Raw genomic sequence first — 20,483 nt, forward strand, 5'->3', positions numbered from 1 at the left:
AGATTAACTTATATATAAAATAAAGGTAACTTAAAAAGAGTAATAAGAAAACATTTTTTTTATTTAATTTGTTGAGAAGTTAGTTTTGACAAACCTCTTCCCATCCTCAACTTTACCCATAATATCAAGTTATAAAAATATTATGTCATTTTTTTGTTGACATTAATATACGTTTACAAATCCTTATAATTATTGTTACTTGATAGAATCAACTCTGTAAATAGAATATCATTATATTACTCTCAAGCTTCCTTTTTTTCTTTCCTCCTCTTCTGATTACTTGATTACTGAGTAGAATGGACTCCAATGTGATAAATTTTAAGTCTTCATACAGAACAACAGCACTACAAGAAAATTATACCCTTTGGGTGCCAGATTATTAGATATGTAGTCACAAACTTTGTTTTGCATCTGAGCAACATTTAAATTTTCCAAAATTATTCAGGGAATCTAAAATTTATACAAGAGTTTAGAATATTCCATATATAGCTACAAGAAAAATAAATGGAAGAAGTGAATTTGATTCATGGATGACGATGATGAATCAATCATCATATGAGGTATGAGGAGAAGATGTGCAACCAGGATCAAATGGATCTTCAGAACCACAGCAATGCCAATACTGAAAAACTTTGCCAGAGTCAGGTGTACTCATGGTGCCCCCTTCATACACACTCTCAAACTTTCTCTTAGTTTCTCCTGCGCTAGAGACATGAATCATTAAATCCAAACACTAATGCAAATGAATAACATACATAATATTGAAATCTGGAATGCACAATTTTTCATCAATGTAATGGTTAGACCAAATTCCTAAGGTTAACATTTTGCCCCAATTAGGATTACACAAGATTTGCTTCCCCTTTGGACTCACTAGCTAAACCTTTCATTAAAATTTGAGGTTCCTTTAACTACATCTTGTTCCTTCTGATTAGTGAATGGTTCTAATGTATCAAGGACCTCAACGCTAAGAATGGTTTTGAACTCTATGTTCTTCATATCTATTTGTTTGTTCCCTCTTACATCACGAAAAATGTTCTAAAGACACCCAAATTATTGTCAAGTTCTCATAAGAAACAGAATTATGTTCATGGTACGAGTTTCATCATCTCCTCAGTAAATTGATTAAGACCGCAGAGAGTAAATATCTAAAATTTAGGAACACATCTCTCAACAATAATTTGGGGGCATGTCGATACAATATTCCCTTTTCTTTTCAAACCATAAATTTCACAAGTAAAACCTAAAGTTAGAGAAGCAAATAAGCATGAAGTTGGTGAGAAACGAAGTGGGTACCTCCAAAATGGGCAGTGTGAAATCGACAAGCAAGAGGGTGATTGAGAGAAGGGTCGAATTGGGTTTTGCAGTTCTTGCAAGTTCTGAGGTTGATGCTGCTTTTTTGGTTCAAACTTGAGCAACACCGAATAGAAGGGTACGTGAATATGTTTGCGTTGTTGGGGTTTGATGAAGTGATGCATTGAAATTGCAGAGTAAAAGGTGTTTTGTTTCCATGGAGAAGAGCGTGGTGAGAAAAGGAAAGAGCCATGAATGAACCAATCACAAAACACAGATAAGAAATGTATGCTACTACGTTTCACTCGATTAGGTTTTGATTCTCTGAACACTGTCTTCAACATTTTCGTTTGTATTACCTTAAACTATTTTTTTGTCGGTGTCTTTCTGAAAAAAAAAAAAAAAAAACAACCAAAGAACAAATAATTTATTTAATCGCTAAAAAAATTATTCAATGAACTGAAATAATTTATCTTGCTCTATTTCTTTTATCATTCAGAATTTATCACATAAAAAAGTTTACAATTTTAAAACGGATTTAATTCTATGAATAGGTCTGAAAAAACAGTAAAACGAATTACGGAAATAACAACCAATTAAGTAGTGAACTGACACCTCTATTTATAAAAGCATATATTTTATTTATCCAAATTACGTATATAAATTTGGTTATAGAAAAATAGAACACTTTAAACTTCATGGTCATTGTGCATTTCAATTTCAAATGAAAATAAGATATTCAATAGCTTGGGAATGAATTTTCTTACACTTTTTTTTTTTAAACTTTAAATTTGCTAAATACTTTTATGATAAGAAAATTAAAAAAAAATGTAAAATTTATGCATGAGTTAAAAGTTAAATATAAATATTATATTTCAACATGATAGTATGAGAAGTGCGGAAAATAGATTTTTGAGAAAACAATTTAAAAACTAATTTCCCAAATACAGGGAAATGTGAAAAAGAAAGAATCTGGAAATAATTGGGCCGGAAGAGGAAGAATGTAGCCCAAATCTAGGCCCAAATCAACATGTACCAAAAACAAAATAAAAATAAGGGGGAGAGGGAGTGAAGAGAAGAGAAGAGAAAAGAAAGAAAAAGAAGAGAAGAAGATGGAATTGAGTTTATCTTCAACATCGTGTATACCCATAAGCTCCAAGCTGAAGCATAAGCATGTCCTTTTCCACTCTCAATTTCCCACTTCCACAGCTTCAACCAAAACCAGAAAAACCAAACCTTTGTTTATCGTTAACGCCTCCAGACCAACCCTGTCCTCTAACTGGCTCGTTTCTCCAGACGATTTATCTGCATCCACCGCTTCCCCATGGCTTCCCAGAATCGAAGAGCTCGATACCACAAACATGCTTCTCCGTCAAAGAATTATCTTTCTGGGTTCTCAGGTTCTCTCTCTACGTATAAATATTTGGGGGTGGATTTTGTTGTTTCCTTATTTTTTTGAATACCCTTTGTCTCTCTGATTATGTTTTTAAGGGAAATTTGCGAACTTGTTCATGTGGGTTTATTCTAAAGGACGCTCACTATAACGTAAGAATGAACAGACTTTAGAGAGAGAGAGAGAGAGAGAGAGAGAGAGAGAGAGAGAGAGAGAGTGCAAACGGGAAAATTGACATGATAGTGTCAAATTGGTGAAGAGATGTTGTTTTGTGTTCTGTTAATTTGCGAGAAAATTTTGACGTGTTAACGTGAGTTCATCCTGAACTGGGGTGCCCCAATGTAACAAAATAAAAATAAAGCACAGAAGGTAATGCAACTGAAGAGAGTGAGACAGTATTTGATGGAGTGTTTTTGAATTGCTTTGCTTGATCAGGTGGATGATATGACTGCAGATTTTATCATTAGCCAGCTTTTGCTTTTGGACGCTGAAGACTCAAAGAAAGACATCAAGTTATTTATAAATTCACCCGGTGGTTCTGTGACTGCTGGTATGTGTGTTTTTTACGTGTTTATTTTTATCCACCAGAGACTAACGGATGCAAATGACTCGTGAGCTCAATTTTGTGATTAGATGTTAAATTTCTTAGTCCCTGGTACGAGCTATCATGTCTTAATAGCTCAGTTTAGTGTTTTGCTGCTTGCGTTAACATAAACAGACATTTGGCTTAGAGAGAATTGACTGCATCATTCTTATATATCTGCTGATATAATATAACTCAGAAACTACTGAGTTGTTGGTCTTTTTGCACCCTGCTTTAAGACAAGAAGTTTACCGTGCTGATTCACAAGTCAACTTGTATCTATGAAATTTTGAATCTTGTTAGTGAAGACAAAAGATTGAATGTATTGAAGGAACCTTCTGTTGATGAAGTTTGTGTTTTGTTAAGTATAATGATTGTACTTCAGTGTAATGAATCTGAAATATGTATGTGGTATGGTAATTGTTCTTTGTTTATCGTTTCATGCAGGGATGGGAATTTATGATGCCATGAAGTTGTGCAAAGCAGATGTGTCAACTGTTTGCCTTGGGCTTGCTGCGTCCATGGGTGCATTTATCCTTGCTTCTGGTACAAAAGGGAAGAGGTATTGTATGCCGAATTCAAGAGTTATGATCCATCAGCCACTTGGAACTGCTGGTGGAAAAGTAAGATTTGCCCTCTTGTATCTTTTGGCTTTGATGATTGTCAATATGAAGTAGGTCTGAAGTTTTTCATTATTATCTTCATTTTTCTTAAAATGATCATGTTAAAAGTAAAGCTAATTTAGATTTCAAGCATGTTAGAGAAGTGTAGGATGTGGAAGGAATACAATTCCCTTTACTGCAATTATCTATGTTAACTCAATTCCAAGTTAATATGGGTAAAAAAACCTGTTTTTAAAAGCAAGCTTAAATATAACTATGAAACTTATTAGCTGACATTATTTGATTTGTGTTTATGCTGATAACAAACTTTTTTCTCGCATGCTCTATCAAGTAAATGAGACAAGTGGTTTATTACAAATAAATTTCAGTCACCAAACATGCTAATGATAAGCTATTTGTCATTCTGAACTAACAACTGGTTTCTGTTTTTTTGATGCGGGTCATGAATTGTTTCATGTTTTTGTTTTGTGCTATTCTTATAAAAGGGTTAAGAATATGTTTTCTAATTTCAACCACATATTACATATCATATAATGTGGTACAGAAACGATACATAACTCTTAAAATGCATATTAAGTTCTTCTCTTAATGTCTTTGAGCAAAACTTTATTGATATATGATGAAATCTACTTGTAGGCTACTGATATGAGCATTCGTATAAGAGAAATGGCATACCACAAGATTAAGATCAACAAGATACTATCAAGAATTACAGGGAAGCCTGAAGAGCAGGTTAGATATTTAGATGCATCCCCTTTTATCTAAATATTTCACATTAGTTTGCTAAGCAATATAATGCATACTATTTACCTCTTCAATTTATTTTATTCAGATTGATCTGGACACTGATCGCGACAATTTTATGAATCCATGGGAAGCCAAGGAGTATGGTTTAGTTGATGGCGTTATTGATGATGGAAAACCAGGATTAGTTGCACCAGTTGTAGATGCAACACCACCACCAAAAACTCGTGTGTGGGATCTATGGAAAATTGAAGGAAGCAGAAAAGCGAAGAAAAATCTGCCCTCAGAGCACAAGCTTTTGCAGAAAGTTTCTAAAGGAAGTGATGGTGATAAAGGCAGTGGAAAAGAAGGAGAAGCGCCCGTTGCAGTATGAGTTAGGGGAAGAGTGATTGTTTTTGCTTCTTTCTATACTCAGGAGATCTGTTTATTTTAATTTGTTAATCATAAAAAAGATGTTTTTTTTTTTCTCACTTAGACATATAGGGTCGTATTTCTACGTAATATTCATACTGTATATTAGTTATCTTAAATTTCTTTAAATGCTTCGAGTATTTGATGAATATAATGTTTTCTCCTCCATGGAATAGTAGAAATGGAAAGATTGAACAAATTTGAAAATAAATAAGCTTCACATGATTTTCTTACAAGTTGGCGACAGAATGAGTCAATTGCAACTAAAAATGCATCGTGGATTGCTATTTTTCAAGCGTTATAACAATAAGTCTTGTCCTCGTGTAATATTGTGAAAGTTCTAATGTCATCTACCCAACTGATATGTGATCAAATATCAATTCATCTGATCATACAAAACAAAAATAATTAGTTTTAGATTTTCTTATCCTTGAAAGTTTTGATAAAGGGTCTTGCATACACAATCATCCATAACCCCAGTGTTCGGCAACGGGAATACATTAATTTTTCCCGGAAGATCGTAAGTAAAGTGCTCTGTTAAGAAACATACAAACAGATTTCTTGAGGAAAATAGATACGGAAAATAGAGAATACAGATTCCTGAAGGGTTGGCTATGGCTCGTAATGTAGTGTATATTCACTGCATAAATTAAATAATACATCTGTCTCAGTTGCTGTAAACGGACGTAAAACATCTATACATCATCAAAAATTGAGATCAAACACAGCTAAGTTGTAAACTCTGAGCATTTTGATGCTCATCTTAAGACAACATTCAATTTGTTCTGCACTTGTTCTCTTACTTTCCACTGCATTGACAAGGGGGAAACGAGTGTTGGTAGCTTTCAAAATAAAATATCACAAACCAAGATCTTGTTGCACTAGTATTTTAATTATATTTAATACCTGCAGATTGTTAATTTCCTCGTCAGTAAGAGAACGTTCCATAGACCTATATGCAATCCTATAACAGTGGCTGGTCATTCCTTTCTTGTTGGTAAAATTGTCTATTAATTGCACCTGCAATTTGAGAAGTGAAACAGAAAAATGGACCAAACTTAGTACAGACTCATAGGGGAAAAGTATACTATAGCCATGTTAAGATAGCTAAATGATTAATCTAAGAAAAAGAGGAGAAAAGAATGAATACGAGGTAAACAGTTGCAAAGCCAAGTAAGGAAAAGAAAACAAAAGCCCACTTTTTGCTCAAGATTTTCTTACTGGTAATAATATTACAGAGAACCTCAAACAACAATGGCCAGCCACGAATATTGACATGTGTGTCCACGTGAAAAACAATGGAATGTGTATGGTGGTTCCATCAGATCCATCTGAGGACTCACTGAAGGATTATTGTATGAAGCAAAAAGACTAAAACACAGGTGGATAGGTTATAGTATTACAGATTGGCAAAGTTTACTTTAAATAAATGTTCTAAGCAACCAGATGCCAGTCCAGAAGTAGAATATTGAGCTATGACCTTAAAAATGGATCTAGTTTGTTGTAATCAAGCAGCAATGCATATTGTCTCTACAATGAACTTTTCCATTACAAACTTTCTGGATGCATTGCTATTGGAATGTTGAATCAACAAACTCATGGACATATTCACTAAGTCTTTTAGAATGTGTTTGGGAGGGAGATTTACTAGTTTTGCAGGGCAGGGGAAGGGAGGAACATTTATGAAGATAAACAAAATATTATGACATGAAGTTTATGCTAATCTATCATTTTCTTCCGTTGAGTTTACAAAATTAGCAGATTAGAGAATATTTACAAGAATCGAAAAATCCATCCTCCCTCCCTTTTCCTCCAAAATCCAGCTCCCAAACATGCCCCTCGATATTCTCAGATTCACTATATAGCAACCTTGTTACATAGAACATCTATGATGTTCCAATCTAAGGAGAAGTTTTAATATTCTACATGGTAATGCACATTAGCTTCAGCTTCAATAATCACTATACAGTAGTATAATCCTCTTAATAAAACTATACAGTAGTATAATGAATGTCCAAATCACTTTGGTTATTCCACTTGTAAGATTCCGAGTTAAAACCAATTGTCATCAAGTAAAGTAGGTCGACAGATATGTAAGTAAAAATCAATATTTTTCCTACAATTTACACTATTTTAAGTAGAATGGGTATCCAACGTACAACAATACCTGCTAGCCAAAACTTCTGGTATCCGTTCTTTTATCAAGCACCATAGTGAAATATAAGTTTGCTGCTTAATTTAATGATTCAGAAAAATTTTATACATTCCATTATGAAAACAATTCCAAGATCTATTTCTCTGCTCGCAACGTAATTGAGACTAGGAGTAGGAACTAATATCCAACATACCCAAGCCTATTCAAAACGTGATCTTAAAATAATGAACGTCAACTACCTGCGCAGAAAGGAATTATGTTCTACGTGCCTCTATATTCAGTTGCTTCCTTTAAGACAGGAGGAATCTATTTTACAGATCACATGAGATCAAGCATATGAACTTAGATTAATAGTAAACATAAGGAATAATAAAAAGAAGAAAAACAAAATTCGTAATTTATATTAAAATGCAAAAAGGGACAAAGCTCTCAGACAAGAACAACAAGAGCTATACTCCTCAAAAAGGAATAATCCTCTCTGCCCATCCATGAGGATTCTAACTGAAAAGATACGTAATAATCCTCCCCACTCCTTCACCCTCTCCCTATAATCATTCTTAAATGCCACATCAGCAGCTCCTTAATTATCTTCCTTCTTCTTTCTTTTTTTGCTTAAGGCCTACTAAGGAATCTCCATCCGATCCAGCAGTATAGCCGCTGCCGCTATGTAATTTATCATCGAATTAAGATACATGTTATGGCCTTTGTCCGTCAAGATGTTGATTGCACAGGCCATTTCTAGTGTTTTGATTTGGCAACTTATTCCCTAGAGCAGAACTCGGTTTTTCCTTTTCAGATTAAATTTCGGCCAATAAAATAGTGTGGCAAGTGAAGTTTTAATCTTCTGGTTGAATGATTTTAGTAGGTTTATAAGATGGGTATGGTAATTTGATGATTTATTGCAAAGCCAAAAATGCAGCGTTCAAAAATATTGTCAACACTGCTCAACGACACTAGATCAGCTAATTTCATACGCACTTTGTTGCCATTGAACACAAAGAAAGCCGTTAATTACAAATGCAAACAAATGTTTTAATGTCGCTAAGAAGTTCTGCCAAATTATTCAAAAGATGTACCTCCTCTACGAGATCCCCTGCTATCCCTCTGACCACTTCACACAGATTGTTTTCGGTAAATGATTCACTGATCCAGAAACTCATGTCCTTGTAACAAGGAGGATACTTCAAAGATAAACATAAAAGAATTAGAATGTTCTCACAAGATTTTAGCAAGGTGTCCATTGAAATAAAAATATAAATTCTTCAACACTAAAGTTAAAAATCAAGACAGTCAGACATGCTGAGAACATAAATGACAAGATCTTGAAAGATTACTTAGTTAAATGCCTTATTGGCTGAGTTTTACATAGAAGATGGGTATCATTTCACGACAATAAATTTGTTAGTATAAACTAACTAACTATCCAAATTTAATCATTACAAGGCTTTTAACCATTACAGCTAACTGTAGACCATCTTAACTTTCAATCACACGAATATTTCTCATCTAGCTTTCAAGTTTCAATTGCAGGACACATTAAGGACTAAGAATAAGAGATATTCCTAGACGTGAACATACTCAGAAAAAAGTTATTACAAATGAGCCTAGGCAGGCATTTAGACATATAGCTGTTACCTTTGAAAATGGCTTAAATTTGACTCCCAATTGACCCTTGGAAAACTGTATATAGAAAAAATAAAAAAGCAAACAATACATTAGAGACGAGATTACAAAAAGAACTAAACAAATAACATTGTGAATCTCAAGATGACTACATCATAAATTTGTGTGGTCACAGCACATGGTAACCAGGAAAAAGAATAGACAACATTAAAGGATGCCTGTTGAACATATCCGTGAAATACCTGGGAAGTAAATCGTTCATCATTTGACCAAAACAGACGAATATCAGGTATGTCAAACAGAACCATAGCCAATCTCTCCAACCCTAGGCCGAAAGCCCAAGCAACATTATTAGGTTTCCCATTTCTTTTCAGAATCTCTTGTTCTGTCACTCCACAACCCAAAACTTCCAACCAGTTTTCCTGCAATAAAAGATATATTAAACTAGAATAAGAATCGAGTGCAAAAAAGAGAAATAAGTACAGAATGCGTAGGAATAGATAACTTATAGTGTATCATACAGGTGTAACAAACACCTGCTTTTGAAAGCATAACTTTAATTGGCGTCATGATTAGTAACAGGAATCATATAAACACGTTATTTGAAGAGACAAAAATGCATAGCATACCTTGAAATATATTTCAAGTTCAAACGATGGATTAGTAAATGGGAAATAAGTATCCACCCAGCGCATTTCCACAGCACCTGAAACAGGAAAGGGGAAAAAGTATTAATAAGCAGTTATACTCGGCTTCAAAAGAATATCACAAACTCATAACTAGGCCCCTCGTGTACATAATTTATTGTAAAAACAACTTAAGCACTTCAGCATCAAAATGAGAAAATCATCATAAAATACTCCTCCGTCCTATTTACAAGAAACAAATTATTAAATCATCAAAAAACCAATAAAAACAGTTAGATTTGTTAGTCATAAATTTATTCAAAAAATACTCTTAAATAGTTTTAATGAACAGATAGTGGCTCTTTTAAATTAGATTAATTGTGATTCTAAGTATCTGAAAAATTTAATTGAAAGCAAATGGTAAAATTGAAGTAATAAAATCCTAGAGATCATCTTTTTCCCACCAAAAATGCACTAAATGGAAAAATTAATCTAGTCAAGAATGTGTATCAATTTATTTTAGTATCCTAATGCAAGTAAATTTTTCTTTAAATAAAAAGAATAGCAAGGTTGATCCATGCCTCCACTTCCATGGGAAACTATTATTTGTCTTGTAAATAGATTTTGCAATAAATAAAAGGTACAAAAATAATTTAATAATTAATGTAGGCAATTATTTCTTATATTCAGGACCAAGCAAACAACCGCGTTTCTTTCTAGTAAATAGGAATGGAGGGAGTATTAATATTCCCACTATCCTGTTACATAGCTTTTATTTTTATCAAGACTCATGCAAAATAATTCCAATTTCATAATAACTTGCAGTTGAAGGATTGCAAACTCCTGCAATTTAATGAGTTCAACCACAAGTTTGATAACCATACCTCTAAACATTGCTTTAAGTGTAAAGAATCTATTTAAAAAAAACAATCATTTACATAATGTTTGGTTAGAAGGAGATGAAGGGGAGGCGGCTAAAATCTCCCCTCCTTCAATTTTGGCTACCCACAAAATTGGAGAATGTGGAAGGGAGAGAAAGTTTTAGTCAAATTAGAACAAATTACTCTTAAACTAATAGCTTCATTTGACTCTTCTATGTATATACTAGTAAAATTTCTTCACTAACACACTCATGCTTTCCATTAGAATCCCTCTTCTCCTGCCCTTTGTATCCAAATACTGCACTAGAGAAGACTACAAATTATGCACATGTATTTTTGTTTTGTATATTATCGTACACAATTTTTAATACATTTTGGGACAGGTTAAAACATAAAGGGAAGCTCAGAACTCCTATCAATGTCAGGTCTAGAGAGGTCAAACATATACAACCTTACCCTGGAAGTGAATGTTTCCAGAACTTGAGTCCATCACCACTAAGTCAAAAGTCAAATATCTACACTAAAGATGAAGTATCTACAAGATTTAAAATGATTAGTTTCTTCGCTTTAACTAATTCATCTTACAAAGCCTCGCTAATATTAAAATGCAGCAACTAATAATGAAGTATGTCTACCGGCCATTTCAAAATACCAAATAAATGACTTGCTAGGCCCTCAAGGCATTTCTTTAAGTCTGTTGCTGCAAATAATGTGGCATCCATTCCTGATGCCTCCCAATCTTCTGGAGAAAAAACCCGAAAGCCTTCCATCTGCATGACAAAAAGGAGGAAATTATATTAAGTTCATTTTTATTAGATTAAACTGGTTACTGCACATGGAGACATACTTGATGGAACACAGGATAATGAGTTGAATCAATTGAATCCCTACGATAAACATCTCCTGTAACAAGGAAATGAGTGTGACCACTTCTCAATAATTTTGCCTGATGAGCACTTGTGTGGCATCTTAAAACAGTCTGAGGGTCTACATAGTAAGTGTCATTATAGCTCCTACTTACATGGTCTTCAGGAACCAAAACATCATCAAAATTCTGCAACAAGAAAAAGATCTAAGTAGCCTAGACCTCATTAAAATTCTGCAACAAGAAGATTGAAATAAAGAAACCCAACCACATACTTCAAAACACTGTGTCAACCATAACAAGCAATACGATAATCAATAAAAAAACAATGGTAAGAAGTACCATTTTAGCAGTGCTGAGGAGGCACATTTACTTGTGCTGAAAATGTAACATTGACATAGCAGATGTAATATTGAAAATGTACGAGGTTTCAATGATTAATTTTATGAGTTGAAATGGATATGATTGTGAAACCTATATATATATATATATATATGGTAGATGCATCACAAACAAAGTAAAATTATACTCAAAAGCTACCATTAATATTTCTTTCATACATGCAGTCTTCTACAAACAATGTTACCATAGTCACCTTTTTTAATAGCATTGTTTCTTTAATCCCCTTTTCCCTCAATTTTATACAACCTTCCAAAATGAAAGGATTGAAGAATCTGCAGATACCGGTTAAATAGAATCATAAAAACAACTGAAGAATGAAGTCATTTGATCAAAGGCAAAACCACGTACAAGAAAATACAGAAAAATGCTACAAGCCACCAAAAGCAGTGTCATGAAAGGGACGGAAGAGTCATTTGATCAAAGGCCCCCAAGCATGTTACAAGCCAGACAAACCCAAACAACAGCTGCAACATGTTTTAAACAAGCGTTGCAAAAAAACGAAAAAAAATACAAGGTAAATGACTCGATCATTTGTGAATAGACCATCCACTAATGCCAATGTAAAAGCATTGTTTCCTTTACTGGTCAGCTTTGTAAGTTCATATCGCAGAAATAATATATAATATGAATTATAAACAAACGTAATTCATAAAAAAAATCCAAAACTAAAATAGTATGAATTACTTTCGAAGTACTTTTTTCTCCTTTTTTTAGAGGCCTTTTTGAGGATTTAAACTCAAGTATACTGATCTTAAAAACTGAAATTTATAATCTGATAATCTACGAATAATTTTTACATACAGAAGAAAATCAACTTGCGAATACTCAAATAACATCAGATAACAAACAGAGAACTTCAATGGTATGAAATACTCAAAATAAAAATCAGCATATATCTAGAAGGAACTAAATGCAGAAGTAGCAAATAGTGTGTTAACAATCGTGAAACAAAGAAACAGTTAATAATATAAATGCATCATATAGGAGAAATGGACAACTAATTCCTTAATTTATTTTTCATACCTCCTTCACTGAAACAATAGGGCAAAGATCATCAAACTTTTCAAACTTATTTGAATAATTTGTGTCAAAATACTCATATATTGCATTCTTCAATATCCCTAGAGGGTGTTCATCCCTCCTGTGAAGCTGCACTCCAAGTTTTGAAAATATATTGTCTGGCACATTATTTGTAGGATCATCCCTCACCACATCTAGAAGACCACAAATCAGAAATTATGAGATTTTAATATTGTATGAACCAAAGAACAATTTTCAACTAAAGCAGAGCAGCAGCACAAATGTTAAGGCATGTAGAAAGTAAAAATGTAAAGAAATAAACCAAGTTATACACAGCACAAAATATGCCAGTCACTTAAACGGCAGCAGTTATATCCAATTGTGAAAATTAAATAAAATGACTTCAATGTCATTGACCAGCAGAAAGTGTGCAAATAGGTAAACAGTCAAGGACATTCTCCTTAAAAATTACCACACAATTAGTGATTCAAAACAATGAAAAAAAAGGGAATATTAGTGCGTAAATCAAGTTTGAAGGTTTTCTGTGGATCATACTATGTGATTACAACTCAAATAAGCATTATGAGACAGTAAATATTCAAATATAAAACAAAACCAAAAGGAAATACCCAAAGTACCTTCTCTGCTTATCTTGACTCCACCGACATCCAACACTGACAACACTGGCTGCCTCCATTTCTTCTGTGAATGATTGTGAGTGGAAACGGAAGCAGCTGAAGATGAGAAAGGTAAACACGATCTAAAGCTTCTTAGGCCATTACTTTGGCAAAAGAAAGAGGCCCTAGCAAATAATGTGGCATGAACAGAAGAGATCGCCATTGCCATGTGCTTTAGAATCTTAACCAGCGATATTTGAAGCACTTGACAGTAGACAGAAACAGATTTTATGAGGAAGCTCCTATCTTGATAAGCTCTTATCCTCCAGAATCCGGTGCCTCACTGGAGGCAGGCTAAGTAGAGAAAACTGAGTTCAGCCAAAAATAAATCAAGATGGACAATATAGTCACTTGGCTATACCACAATTTAAGAGAAAAACGGCCACAACTCAACCTCTTTTCTATTGAAAACTGACCACTGTTGTTTTCTGAGAGATTAGCAACAAATAGAGACCATAGACCAACAACCCCAACATTATGCCATCAACATGTATGCTTTCCGAATAAATAGAATGAAAAGAAATCACCCAATAACACAGTATAGCACAAAGCACAGCAATTAATTTTAATCCCATAAACTCAAATGGTGTTCATCTTTATAATGGTATTTGGTCCAGAACATCTTCAAAACGTATAGATAAGCATCAACTTTATCACACACAATGCACTGTAAACAAACTAAAATTGCTCAGATATTAGAATTGACACTAACTGAAACACTTAAAAAAAACAAAAAGCAATTATAAATATCTTAATGAAAGAAAACAAAAAGTTAATAATGATTCAACTTTATTTGCGTTTTTCACTTGGGGCCTGATCAATTTCAGGAAACTTCTGTTAGAAATTCAAGTTAAAACCCTTCTACTTTTTATTCTGTAATAATTATTTCAAGTTATCCTTTGACACATCATCAAAGAAAGGTTCTCTCCTTTCGCTAAACATCTACGATACATGAACGGCTTTAGTCCTCCATTCAACTTCCTTTTATTAGCTATAAAAAACAAAACAACCAACCAAGCAAAATCTACATTTCAGAAATATTTGAAAAATTGCAACAAACCGCATTACCCATTTTAGGATAAGGATAAATATTAACATGCCCAACCCGTTTCTTACACAATACAATACAACGAGCACACAAAGGTATAAATACCTAATCAAAGAGTTAAAACCTCACCAGCAATGAATTGTGTTTTGCAGGTTCGAGAAAGACGAATAGAGGATATGCCGGAGAGGACTGCGGCTGCGCCTGTTTGTTCAATTGATTGAGAGTTAGGGTTCCACTGAACATCTATTCTTTATATGAATACAATAATTTGTGACAAAATGTCGCAAAAATCGACTTCTGAATGAAAAACTTTGATGACGTGAAGCTACTGAGTAGACGTTTGGTTTGGGAGTAGAATCGGTTTAGACGAAATTATATTTTGAGCATAAAACAGATAAGAGCGTAACGTTGAAGAGGAAAAGCGCCGGAAAACTCACCTCACCGTTGAAATGGTGGTCGTTGAGCAAAGTGGCAAGTGCAGTGTGTAATGTAAGAGTAGTTATGGTTCAGAGCTCAGGACCCGTTTTTTTATCGGGTCTTCTTTGCCCCCACCCACTTCTCTTATTTTCGGATAAATTGGCTATTTTATTTATTTATTTTATCCACACACTCCTAACTCTCTGTGTCTCTTTCTCTCTCAGCCTTTCCTGTTTAATTTGCTGTTGTAATTTTCATAAATTATCTGATATTTGATTTAGAAATATTAAATGAAAAAATCATGTTTAACATTTCAACAAATTAAATGGAAATTATAACAGCAAAAAAGGGAAATTTATAATAGAAAATGTTTTGATAAAGAATTTTTTATTACCAATATTTATATCAAGTTTGATTAATTAGGGTAACGAACTAAACAAATTATTTTTAAATAGACATATCAAAAGGGGAAAAAATCATAGATGAATGATTTGAATTTGGAATAAATATATCATTAAAGGAATGACTGTGATGAGATTAACAAAAAATTACGCAAAAACAAGAATAGCAAAAATGCATTACTTAGATGAGTAAAAAACATAAATAAAAGAAATACATAAATAATATACCAAAACCTTTTACGATAATAGAAAAAAAAAATCATACATTCTACTACTATATATGTTCAAAATAAAAGTATATATTTTACTGTATCCTTTTAATATTATATTAATGTTATTTAATACAAAAGAAGTGCTTCTGTATGGAAAGGGAAAATGACTGTCATATAAATTATTCTTTTTCCAACAATAACAACAAGAAAATTAAGAAAAAAATATTAATAATTTTATTTTGTATATTTTATTAAAAAAAGAAAAGAAATGCACATGTATGGAGAGGGAAAAGGAGTGATGAAAATTGAAAATTTGGAAGGAATGAATGTGAGAGAAGAACAACGAAAAGCAGAAAAGTGTTCCAAGTGAATATAATGCTTTTCTTCTTTTTGCCCTATTTTTTTAGGGTTTGAAAGGTAAAGCCACTTTGCACTTTAGGTTGGTCAATTATTCTTCTCTTCCATTGGAGGAAAAATAATATAACTAACTTTGGCAATTTAATTTTTACTCGATATACAATTTTAATACAATGTATATTACATTCCAATAATATAGTGTCTCTATCACATCTATCATCCAATTTACACACATGTAAGTTTTGTTATCGAAATTTGTTGTTAAGTATGTGTGCTATCGAAAAAATTTCTTTAATTAATTATGTAATATATATATATATATATATATATTTATTATAAAGCATATTTAGAGTATATATATGATTGTTGTAAGATTATTATGTCTTTATCTTCTTCAACAATAATAAGAAAAAGGGTTAGGGTTAAATACGTTTTTGTCCTTCAATTTTTAGTGAAAATTAAAATTAATCTCTTTTAGAAATCATGAACCAATTTAGTTCCTCAATTATGTAAATGTGTGGATTTAATCTTTTAATAAAATTTTATTAAATTTATTTCATGTTTTAAACACATTTTATTATAATATTTTAGTTTGTTTATACTGTTTGACACATTTTTGTTTCGATGTTAGCTGAGAAACGCGTTTTTGAAACGTCAAATAAACTTAAAAGAAAAGATTTAAAAGAATAAATCCACAACTTTTACATATGAGAGATTAAATTGTTTCAAGATTTTTAAGAAAGATTAATTTCAATTTTCACTAAAAATTTAAGGATCATAACCATACTTAACTCGTAATAAGGTAGTGTTGGACATATTATTTGATTTGTTTTTAGCAACTTTTTTTCTCTTTATGATAAATACTTTTTATCTTTCTCATAAGAGTTGTCATGGAGAGCATATTAAGAAAGGTACTTCGTTATATTTGTAATGGGAGGTGTGTCTTTTAAGACAACGAGTACTCAAGATATATATCCACATGTTTTACACCATTGCAAAGTATTATTTATAGTAATTTCATTAATTTTTAGAATAATCATTTAAAAATTATATTTACAATACTTTTTTTATGAAAATATAAAACATTTTACACTAATAATGTGAAACTAGTGTAACATAATCTTAAGACCATACCATTTATAGTTTTTTTTTATTGAATTTTCTTAGTAATGTGAAAAACTAACTAGTCGCTCGCACTTGAGTTGTCAACAGATACTTTAGTCTAAAAGTTATTTTTATTATAATAGATATATTTATTATTATTTTAATATTTTAGGATGCGTTGCGAAAAAAAAAATGGCAACGTATAAGTTAGAATGGATGTATGGAATGTTGGAAAGCAAGGCATTGTTATCATTGAGAGAAAAGGAAGATAGCCAAAAATCACTTTTTATAATTCTGCGTAGATTTTAAACAAGTGTTTTATATTTTTCCAATGGAACATGGCACCACAACACCAATTTTAAAGCATATTTCTTCCATGTTCTTATAAACCACTAATCTACCTTTATGAGCACCGATGTCCACTACATTATTTTTTTTTTGTTATTATAATAATTTAATGTTCTAAACACTGTTTTCGAAGTTCAACCTTCTCTTTGTTATCTGAATTTAGATTCTTTCCTGATTTTTTTGTGTATTATTTATTTACTGTACTTTCATAATATACTGATTACCATTAATTTTAATGTTTTAAAATATATTAAAAAGATATTTAAAATATCAATACAATGTATTTTTAATACCCGACTGAAGACAACACAAAAAAATCAATAAAAAATATGGACTCGGTCTCTATAGCTGTGAATCTTTAGCTTCCTATATAAACACCACAGCCTCATCTTTGATTTGTGCATGTCTTCTCTCTCACTCATATTCTCTCACTCACTCTCACCATCTTTGCCCTTTACTTTCTCTTTTGGAAAGGAAAAAATGGGTGCACTTACTTACATCATCTCAAACTTTTGCACAGTTCCAGCCTCAAAGACCAAAACAATACAGGTAGGAACTTCTTTCATTTTCACATGCCACAACACCATTTTCCTTTACACTCTCTTCTTCCCACCACACTTTTCTAACTTTCATTCCTCTAACCTTAGCAGCTACTCATATATGTGTTGGTTTTCGTTTTAGACAGTTGAGATCAAAGTCAAAATGGATTGTGATGGCTGTGAACGAAAAGTCAGAAATGCAGTAGCCACAATGAAAGGTTCTAACTTCTAACCCAACTTTTGTCATACCTTCAATAGTCCTACATCGCTAAGAAGTCATATTCAATAACCGTTTATATACTTCTTCTTCCTCTGATCTTCTTAGATACATTTTAAAGATAAAATCATAATGAAATTTCAGACTGATGTTATCTCATTAAACTTGAAATTGGATCATTAAGACGATTTTCCTTAATCTTCACCGAGAGATGAACGCTCATTTTTCTTAGACCTCGACTAGAAGCTTATGCTACCGCATGTTAAAACATGCATTATGCAAGACAAATATGACTAGAAGGTTAATGATTGTGTGTGGAAGTGTTGCAGGAGTAAAATCTGTGGAGATAAACCGAAAGCAAAGCAGGGTGATCGTGAACGGTTGTGTTGATCCAAACAAGGTGTTGAATAGGGTAAAAAGAACTGGGAAAAAAAGAGCTGAATTTTGGCCCTATGTTCCACAACATGTGGTGACATACCCTCATGCCTCCGGCATCTATGACAAAAGGGCACCCTCCGGCTATGTTCGAAACGCGCAAACATTCACACCTTCTGCTGAGACAGAAGAGAAATTCATGTCCCTTTTCAGTGAAGACAACGTAAATGCATGTTCCATCATGTAAAACATATAATGTAAGCAACATAAAAGAGAAACTATATTAGATGATGTTATGATTTTATATTATAATTTTATTACATATAAAAATTTATGATCTCACACGGCTCTTGTAGTGGAAGAAGATCTAGCAGCTTTTTCTTGTGGTGCTTCGAAGTGTGATGGAGAAGGGTCAATGAATGTGTATCTATATATCCTTTTTTCTACTTTTTGTTGATGTGTTTCGGGACAAAACTCTGAATTGTCATAGCGTCAATTATTGAAACTTCGTGAAAACTGAAAAACGCTGAAGCGCAATCAAACTTTAAAAGGTATAAATAAATAAAATAGCAGAAATCATTTTCGAAAGGTGTTGAAGGGAATTTGATTCTTTCTGCCTACCACAGACAAATCGAATAACGTAAAGGACCATTGTTACTCCTAACTCCTTCGTTAACCCAATGTGTATTCAGTTAAACTATAATTAACTCTCTTTTTTTACAACACTGTATATAAAGCATCATCGATAACATAACATGTCAGGTAAAGAACGATTATAAGGGACTTGTATCAACAAACATGGATTGGTCATTCGACACTAAAAATGTATTACGTCTGCGATTTTATGTCTGAACAACCAGAATCACACATAAAAAATGACCGATAACAAACTTGTAATGAAATTATTAATTGTTTAAGTCTGACGTCTAAAGGTTAGACATAAATTTACGTTGACTACAATGCGTCATACGTAAATGTTGAAACTTAAATTCCTAACATTTTTCTCCGCATCGCAATTTTTTTTATGTTAGTGGTTATATATTAGTATTATTGTACCATGCTTTTGGAATAAGACAACATTTAACTTTTATGAAAAATAAAAAACAGATATTTATTTCACTTTTTTGTAGCGACTTACATGCTGCCCGTACTCGAAATATGTATTTTCTTACATTATATTTCATATACACTACATATTTTTATTTGCTTTTTACTTGGTTTTTATGTTTCACATATACACTGTTCATAATTACTGTATAAAAGATATTACTCATTACTCTCTATGTTTTAGTATGGTGTTTTTTTAATGATTGTTGTAGACTATTACATGTTCCTACGGTTTTGTACATAACAATCATTGTTGTTTTTTGCAATGCATATCTTGTAGTGATAAAGTTGTTATCATGTTGTAATTTGCAAAAATGTTTGCAAGTGGACTTATTCTATGTTTTGGGATCACTTTATTCGTTGAATCACAGAAGGTTTCTTTTCTCTTTCACTTTCTTTTTTTTCCCAGCTATCAACACCTTAATTATTCTCCTTTCTCTCCAAAAGTCTTTTTTTTTTCAGGGATGATTAACTTTTGAGCATAAAACAGATAAGAGCGTAACGTTGAAGAGAAAAAGCGCCGGAAAACTCACCTCACCGTTGAAATGGTGGTCGTTGAGCAAAGTGGCAAGTGCAGTGTGTAATGTAAGAGTAGTTATGGTTCAGAGCTCAGGACCCGTTTTTTTAATCGGGTCTTCTTTGCCCCCACCCACTTCTCTTATTTTCGGATAAATTAGCGATTTTGATGTTTTAAAATATATTATAAAAATATTTAAAATTAAATATTTTTATAATATATTTTAAAACATCAAAATCAGTAATACTCAGTATTATAAAGAAACAAAAGAACAACAAAAAGAAAAACAGCAAAGAATCCAAATTCCTCCTAACTCTCCGTGTGTCTCTTTTTCTCTCGGCCTTTCCTGTTTAATTTGCTTTTGTAATTTTTATAAATTATCTGATATTTGATTTAGAAATATTAAATGAAAAAATCATGTTTAACATTTCAACAAATTAAATGGAAACTATAACAGCAAAAAAGGGAAATTTATAATAGAAAATATTTTGATAAAGAATTTTTTATTACCAATATTTATATCAAGTTTGATTAATTAGGGTAAC

At 32.3% G+C, this 20,483-nt stretch overlaps 4 protein-coding genes across 7 annotated transcripts; 2 read left to right on the top strand and 2 right to left on the bottom strand.

Annotated features, from left to right (window-relative positions):
• Nucleotides 1-345: 345 nt before the first annotated feature.
• On the bottom strand, nt 346-1,631 carry LOC114185650 (carboxypeptidase). The gene is made up of 2 exons (XM_028073510.2): nt 1,297-1,631; nt 346-699 (listed from the first exon to the last, which is right to left on the bottom strand). Exons 1-2 carry the CDS (start codon nt 1,544-1,546, stop codon nt 545-547), a joined length of 405 nt encoding a protein of 134 aa, XP_027929311.1. The 5' UTR covers nt 1,547-1,631; the 3' UTR covers nt 346-544.
• Nucleotides 1,632-2,361: 730 nt separating this feature from the next.
• CLPP3 (CLP protease proteolytic subunit 3) lies at nt 2,362-5,213 on the top strand. The gene is made up of 5 exons (XM_028074095.2): nt 2,362-2,693; nt 3,122-3,236; nt 3,717-3,892; nt 4,529-4,624; nt 4,725-5,213. The coding sequence occupies exons 1-5, from the start codon at nt 2,406-2,408 to the stop codon at nt 5,007-5,009; spliced, it is 960 nt and encodes a 319-aa protein (XP_027929896.1). The 5' UTR covers nt 2,362-2,405; the 3' UTR covers nt 5,010-5,213.
• A 316-nt stretch (nt 5,214-5,529) lies between these two features.
• Nucleotides 5,530-14,919, bottom strand: LOC114185017 (phenylalanyl-tRNA synthetase class IIc family protein). Of its 2 annotated transcripts, none has more exons than XM_028072493.2 (12): nt 14,782-14,919; nt 14,474-14,545; nt 13,258-13,590; nt 12,623-12,813; nt 11,180-11,386; nt 10,985-11,102; nt 9,455-9,531; nt 9,068-9,247; nt 8,838-8,882; nt 8,279-8,383; nt 5,954-6,067; nt 5,530-5,856 (listed from the first exon to the last, which is right to left on the bottom strand). In XM_028072493.2, the coding sequence occupies exons 3-12, from the start codon at nt 13,463-13,465 to the stop codon at nt 5,806-5,808; spliced, it is 1,296 nt and encodes a 431-aa protein (XP_027928294.1). In that variant the 5' UTR covers nt 13,466-13,590; nt 14,474-14,545; nt 14,782-14,919; the 3' UTR covers nt 5,530-5,805. The 2 variants fall into 2 exon arrangements, with proteins under 2 accessions (XP_027928294.1, XP_027928296.1); XM_028072495.2 differs by having other exon boundaries at nt 13,258-13,604.
• Nucleotides 14,920-17,568: 2,649 nt separating this feature from the next.
• LOC114185018 (heavy metal-associated isoprenylated plant protein 21-like) lies at nt 17,569-18,760 on the top strand. 3 transcript variants are annotated; one of them, XM_028072497.2, is made up of 4 exons: nt 17,573-17,732; nt 17,865-17,940; nt 18,269-18,571; nt 18,671-18,760. In XM_028072497.2, the coding sequence occupies exons 1-3, from the start codon at nt 17,586-17,588 to the stop codon at nt 18,559-18,561; spliced, it is 516 nt and encodes a 171-aa protein (XP_027928298.2). In that variant the 5' UTR covers nt 17,573-17,585; the 3' UTR covers nt 18,562-18,571; nt 18,671-18,760. The 3 variants fall into 3 exon arrangements, with proteins under 3 accessions (XP_027928299.1, XP_027928298.2, XP_027928297.2); XM_028072498.2 differs by having other exon boundaries at nt 17,569-17,732; nt 17,869-17,940; nt 18,269-18,760; XM_028072496.2 differs by having other exon boundaries at nt 18,269-18,760.
• The last annotated feature ends 1,723 nt before the right edge of the window (nt 18,761-20,483 follow it).

Source organism: Vigna unguiculata, chromosome 5 (assembly GCF_037176805.1).
Source record: "Vigna unguiculata cultivar grain cowpea cultivar isolate G323 ecotype 2 chromosome 5, ASM3717680v1, whole genome shotgun sequence".
Taxonomy (NCBI): domain Eukaryota; kingdom Viridiplantae; phylum Streptophyta; class Magnoliopsida; order Fabales; family Fabaceae; genus Vigna; species Vigna unguiculata.

Coding starts and splice junctions, on each gene's coding strand:
- LOC114185650 (XM_028073510.2), bottom strand. CDS start 1,546: ATGGCTCTTTCCTTTTCTCACCACGCTCTTCTCCATGGAAACAAAACA. Junction 700..1,296: donor TCACACTGCCCATTTTGGAG/GTACCCACTTCG, acceptor TCTCTAGCGCAG/GAGAAACTAAGAGAAAGTTT.
- CLPP3 (XM_028074095.2), top strand. CDS start 2,406: ATGGAATTGAGTTTATCTTCAACATCGTGTATACCCATAAGCTCCAAG. Junction 3,237..3,716: donor CGGTGGTTCTGTGACTGCTG/GTATGTGTGTTT, acceptor CGTTTCATGCAG/GGATGGGAATTTATGATGCC. Junction 3,893..4,528: donor TTGGAACTGCTGGTGGAAAA/GTAAGATTTGCC, acceptor ATCTACTTGTAG/GCTACTGATATGAGCATTCG.
- LOC114185017 (XM_028072493.2), bottom strand. CDS start 13,465: ATGGCAATGGCGATCTCTTCTGTTCATGCCACATTATTTGCTAGGGCC. Junction 11,387..12,622: donor CTATTGTTTCAGTGAAGGAG/GTATGAAAAATA, acceptor TTCTTGTTGCAG/AATTTTGATGATGTTTTGGT. Junction 11,103..11,179: donor ATTATCCTGTGTTCCATCAA/GTATGTCTCCAT, acceptor TTTGTCATGCAG/ATGGAAGGCTTTCGGGTTTT.
- LOC114185018 (XM_028072496.2), top strand. CDS start 17,586: ATGTCTTCTCTCTCACTCATATTCTCTCACTCACTCTCACCATCTTTG. Junction 17,733..17,864: donor CAAAGACCAAAACAATACAG/GTAGGAACTTCT, acceptor TTTTCGTTTTAG/ACAGTTGAGATCAAAGTCAA. Junction 17,941..18,268: donor TGCAGTAGCCACAATGAAAG/GTTCTAACTTCT, acceptor GAAGTGTTGCAG/GAGTAAAATCTGTGGAGATA.